A 6,000-nucleotide genomic window follows, 5' to 3' on the forward strand; every position below is an offset into this window, starting at 1 on the left:
TCTTAGGTGGACGCCGTATATGACTATGCCGCCTGACAGTCACCCAGTTAGACCGCCGACTTGACTCTGATGTCGGAACCGAGCCATGTGTATTATGATAAACACTATGCGCGCTCGATACAGTATTTGTAATGTTTACATTAGCATCTGATGTCGGAACACTATGCGCACTCGATACAGTATTTGTAATGTTTACATTAGCATCTGATGTCGGAACCGAGCCATTAGTCTTTTCGCTCGATACAGTATTTACAACAGTAACATTAGCGGTTTTGCTATCCTCAACTAGCGTTCGGATGCGCGATTCTAGTTCAGCAACCTTCTCAGTTAATCTTAATACTTCAATACACTTAGTGCATGTAAACCCATCTATGCTAACGGCAGAAGCTAAACTATACATGTAGCAGGTAGTACATGTTACAATAACAAGCGGAGTCTTACCGCTTTCATGCTGGGCGATGGCGTCTTTGTTTACCCAAACGCGCTCCGTGGAGCTGCATCGCGTGGGGTGTTCGGTTGTGGTACGCCTCAGTCGCCTGCGAACGTCTGGGTCCAGGGTGATGTGGGGCATGCTGAATCTGCGAAGGCCGGGCAGCGGCTCCTCCACAGTTTCCCGATCGCTTTCATGTTTGGCAATGGCGTCTCCATTCACTCGTTTACGGTCCGTGAAGCTGCATCGCGTGGAGCGCTCGTTTGTTGCATGCCTCGGTCGCTTGTGGACGTCCGGAGACATGGTGAAGTGGGCGCTGTAGCTCGCGTTGGATCTGCTCAAACCGATCAACTCCTCCGCAGCTTTCCGCTCAGGCGAGGACAGGTCAGAAAAGCATATATCAGATGAATCCGCCATTAGATCGGAAAATGCTAGCTTCAGTCGGCAGCGTTTGTTGATGCTAGCGACTATATGCTAACACTGGGTGTTTATTAGTGATAAATAGTTTCACGTGATAGTACTGTTCAATAATCCTCACGGTAAAGTATTCCTAGGTAAAAATTAATAAGTTATATTATATAAATAGGAATAAGATAGTAAAAAAGGCTTTTAGATGAAGAACTCGACGGAGCTCCGATGCACGATCTGTTCAGCGTGACGTCATATCTGCAGATACCTGTCAGCTACCATAGCTAACATGCATTATAGTGTTAATTTTGATACCACTAAGAAATATATAACCATGTTGTATGGGTCTAAGGCTGTGTGTATGTAGTTTGTAGTGTCTGAGAAGTGATTTAAAGAATTGTTTCTCAGGAGGAGCAGAACGCTGTCCCACTGTCCACACTGCTGACCGTGGTGGACACCCAGCGTAACTTTGGAAACCTCTGCTTCAATAAAAAGCGCTACGAAGATGCTAAAGAGAGATACCAGCAGGTATTGTTATTTTAACTCATGAATGACATATTTTTTTATTATTGATACAGAATTTTTAAATCAAGCATGTGCTAATAAGAAACTCTCATCAGCTTTCTTTAAACTTAAAATTTACTCCGATTATAGACTTTGATGTAGTTAGCATAAATTCATAAGAAAAAAGTACATTCTGTTATTTTACTTTTTTCAACTCTTGTTAGTGTTTCTTAACATCTACACAGTTTCTACTTCTATTGATTGAACTTCAGTTTTGGCTCTTAAAGGTCAAATTATTGTGCCACATGTTATGCAGGAATTAATAATATCAGTGAACAGTGTCTTTTCCTCACAGAGCACTATATTTTGCCTTAAAATAAAGACTAAAATAACTAATTGTTTTGTACTTTAGCTGTATCTGAAACCGTTCCCTCGTTCACTTATTCTTTATTCCCTATATAGGGGATGACAATTGAGTCCACTATATGGGGAAGATACTAATGAACATGAGTATGCGATTTCGGACACTCATGTAAATACCATGCGTCAGAGAGCTGTCGCAGAGATTCATCATAAACACCTGTGTGGCTTGATTGTGCTGTGAAATGGTAAAGTTTACTTTCTTACTGTTTTTCACATTTGTCATGTTTATTCTATTAGTTGATAAAGAGAGCAAAACAACTACTTAAAATATTTATTTACTGCTGTTTATTTATTGTTTAATAAAAATGTGTATTCGATTTTAAATAAAAGATAATGCAATTATTTTTCATTTGTTTATTTTCAAAAAGTAGAAAATAAGTGACAACAAGAAGTAACAAAAGTATATAAACCTAAATGTTTGGTGTTTACTGTCAGTATCCTTCAGCTGATTTAACTTGCGTGTTCGTTTCCCGGTGCATCATGGGAAATATGAGTGAACGAGTGTACATCGAATGTTCCCTCAAAATCAGAGTGCATTGTGGATAAAAAGTAGTGAATGAATGTAGGGAATGAAGTTATGCACTCAGGTTTCGGACACCACTACAAAATGGCCGACACCCAATATAGTGCACTATATAGTGGATAGGGAGCGGTTTCAGACACAGCTTTTGTTTTATTAAACTTGAAAGTAAAATTAAATTAAAATTGAACGCTTTATATTTTAATGGTCTCTTTTTGAATTCAATGAAAGAAAAAAAACTCCTGATATGACACGAGAGTAAAATATTTTAGGTTAAGCTGTTCCTTTAAATTTCTACATAAACGATCACTTGAAATGATTAAGTCTGTTTTATAAACATTTAAAATCAGCAGTGGGCTTGGGCTAACAACACTCTGTGGTAAAAATAACTATAAACAAAGCAATGGAACAGGGACATTTAGAATTTTTATCTAAGATACTTTCCCAAGATGTTTTCTGGTAAAATTCTTTTGGTCCATTCAACAGGCCGTGTCACTTTTGCAGTATCGTGAGGCAGTGAACGATGAAGAGAAAAAACATCTTGAGGAAGCAAAACTAACTTTCCTACTCAACCTCTCAGCCACGTACCTCAAACTTGAGAAGCCCCATAAGGCACTTGGCTATGGCCAGAAAGCCCTTGTCATAAACCCTGAGAACACCAAAGCACTGTTCCGCTGTGGCCAGGTTAGAGGTCTTTGTTTGCCTTTTTATTTTTTGGATATTAGAACACAATGGCTATGTTTACATGCACAAAATTTTGTTAATCCGATTGAATTTAATCCGATTGAAGTTTACGACAATACAGTTTACATGCACCCTGAAGATTGTAATCTGATTAAAATGTTCCTTTACATGTACATTCTATAGAATCCGAACCGAACGTCTGCACAAGCGCACAGTCAGGGTTGCCAGATTTGCGTATCAGAACTATTCCAAATGGACATTCAAAACTAGCCCAAAAGCATCCCAATGACTATTCACAGCCCAAATACCAATAACTAATGAACAAAATACTTTCATCTTTAACCCGCAGATAAAAACAACTGGTGGAAACAGTTTAAACAGTAGCTCAAATCTAAACTTGAAAGAAAGCAGAGGACTTGGCAACGCCTCGCTGCGGACAGCATCTCTTGTCAAATTCAGGCTTTATCTCTGGATTAAAGTCAAAACGGAGTTGGAGAAAGTTTTTCTTAAGAAGTTGTCCGATATAGGGGATGAAAACACACTTTTCAAAAGTCACAACCCTATTTGATTGCTTTAAGTAGCCTAATGTTTTAAAAGAACACATAAACGCGGCAGAATGTACATCGCGTGACCCCAGTAACCTTACCTTAATAATGTGTGATGCCACTGCCTTGCTATTGCGTGTTTCTGTGACGAGAATCATGTGATATAAGAGTTAAATATAAGACGTGAACTTGAGCACAAATGTTCTGCGCATGTGCACAAGGTATTTTTGCATTCGAAAATACTACGATTCACGCGTTTACATGCGTACTTTTCTCCTGCGGATCGGATCACAGATCGGAGTACACCATCCACTTCAATATGATCCAAATTTGCATCCGATCATCCTCAATCGTATTGATTAAGGTGTTTACATGAAGGCTTTTCAATACGATTGAGCCATCAATGCGATTACAAACAGATTATTTGGTTGCATGTAAACGTACCTAATGTTTGTGTAAAAATACTGTATGTTGCTTGTTAAAGCAACATCAAAGAGTTATTTTAACCTTAAAATAACGCTTCCAAAACAGTTTCAGTCGTTCATCCACTCGAAACAGGGTGAACAGCACTTTCACATTCGCTTTGCAGCCCTCTATCGGCCAAAACCGCACTAAAGAAGTTTCCAACCGTCGGGTAGCGGTCCTGTAGTTTGAGTGAAAACTACAAAAACTTGCTTTACGGCAGACCTACAATCCAATCAGAGCCAGCTATGCCTCAGTATTTATGACAGTGGGTAATGGACAATTACGCTTCTAACCTGTAGGGGTAGCAAAGAGCAAAAACTCTTTGGTGTTGCTTTAAAGACCAGTTTTCCTTATAGTTTTTCAGCATTTATTTATCTTTGTTAATATTAGTAAATTCCAGTATAACTTTTCATGTATGTTTGTTTTTGTTTTAACCCTTTGATAAAAAAACAGTTATTAGTAAATGCTGAAATTATCACGAACTATATATGCTGTAGAAATATTGTTCATTTTTAGTTTATTTTAGTTAAAGCATTAACTAATGTTAATAAATACAATCTTATTGTAAAGTGTTACCCTTATTTTTTAAATCAGGCCTGTTTGGAATTGAACGATTATGAGAAGGCGCAAGATTACCTCACACTTGCTCAGTCGAAAAAGCCCTTTGACCCTGACATCAATACTTTGCTGAAGAAACTTGCTCTGTAAGTTTGTCCTTTCTCAATGTAATTTACACATGTAAATAGAGGTATGCGTAACAGATCTACTGATACTTTACAGCTGCTATAAGGAGTATTTGGATAAAGAGAAGGAGATGTGTTCCAAGATGTTCTCAGGCTTTAAGCCAAAAAGTGAGTGTGAAAAGAAGTAAGGGTGTGTGCATAACTTCAAGTGCCCACCTTCACCATTTTCCAAATCCCCCAGATTGACCACAAGTAGGCAGTATAAGCACAAGAAATAGTCATTTGCATTGCAGTGCATTACTATGTTTTGCATGTTCCTTTGACTTTTCTTATCACAAATTATATATTAATTCTATTTTACAACATCCATGCTTAGTTGTTTAGTGTTCTCTTTGGATCATTAGAATCATATTTCTTTTGACATATTTTTTGTCAATATTTTGTATATCACACAGTGTATGTGGTATTTTTTTATGTTTAAAGTTTTCAATAATTCCACTATCAGCACTGACAATCCACTTTGTATGTTAAGTTAAAAATGCCAAGTTATTGTGTAAAATGAAGATGTTTCACCTGACCAGCGTTAGATTTGTTTAGCAATTAATAGCAACTTTGAAAATACAAATAAATTCTGTTTACTTAAGTAAAAATGTGATCATTGTTCATATGAAACATCTTTCATTTTTTATATATTCTGTCAGTTCCACAGGAGCTGTCGCTGGGAGGGTAAAACACTTTTAAAAGGTCCTAATATGTACCATTTAGGTACTGGTGGGTATTTATTTGTTACCTAAATTTATCTTTAATGTATAGACGGTTTCAGCAGTAACAACATAAACAAGCGGCTGACGCGGTCTGCGCGTAACTTCCGGTAAACTCCGCTAAGAATAAATAACAACAAAGTTCTTTAAATGTAGTTTATTTATATAACAAGCAAAAAAAAACAACACATTGATTACCTAGGAAACCAAAAAGTGTTATTTTCGATGAGGCATTTGTTCAAGAGATCAGTTTAGCAACTAGTCAGAACATTAAAAAAACGAAACGGAAGTAAAGTTCGGATCAAGACGTGTATCATGTGCGTCTGATGAAACCGTCTATAATGCTCTTAATTAAAGTGACAACCTTGTCAAGTATGCAACGCATACTCGAAATGTGACCTCTGCATTTAACACATCCCAGTGAGTCGTGAACACACGCGCACTGCAAGTTGTGAACACACTCGGAGCAGGGTGCAGCTATCCCAGCGCGTAATGTGTGTGTGTATTTTTCTCATTTTGCTGCCAAGAGCACAATGTTGGGTATCAGAAGTTACGCATGATTTTTGGATTGTGTGGG

The 6,000-nt window shown here is 37.7% G+C and overlaps 1 protein-coding gene across 3 annotated transcripts in view; it reads left to right on the top strand.

Moving 5' to 3' along the window:
* fkbp6 (FKBP prolyl isomerase 6) overlaps window positions 1–5,312 on the top strand; it is a 29,945-nt gene extending 24,633 nt beyond the window's left edge. Inside the window, exons 5-8 of one of the 3 annotated variants that reach the window (XM_055200910.2) lie at window positions 1,247–1,366; window positions 2,772–2,834; window positions 4,574–4,683; window positions 4,760–5,312. In XM_055200910.2, coding sequence (XP_055056885.1) covers window positions 1,247–1,366; window positions 2,772–2,834; window positions 4,574–4,683; window positions 4,760–4,850 — 384 coding nt within the window. In that variant the 3' untranslated portion in view covers window positions 4,851–5,312. Of the gene's footprint in view, window positions 1–1,246; window positions 1,367–2,771; window positions 2,970–4,573; window positions 4,684–4,759 lie in introns of all 3 variants that reach the window. The other 2 variants (XM_055200909.2, XM_055200911.2) reach the window with 2 other exon arrangements.
* Window positions 5,313–6,000: the final 688 nt, after the last annotated feature.

The sequence above is a fragment of the Misgurnus anguillicaudatus genome, chromosome 22 (genome assembly GCF_027580225.2).
Source record: "Misgurnus anguillicaudatus chromosome 22, ASM2758022v2, whole genome shotgun sequence".
Taxonomy (NCBI): domain Eukaryota; kingdom Metazoa; phylum Chordata; class Actinopteri; order Cypriniformes; family Cobitidae; genus Misgurnus; species Misgurnus anguillicaudatus.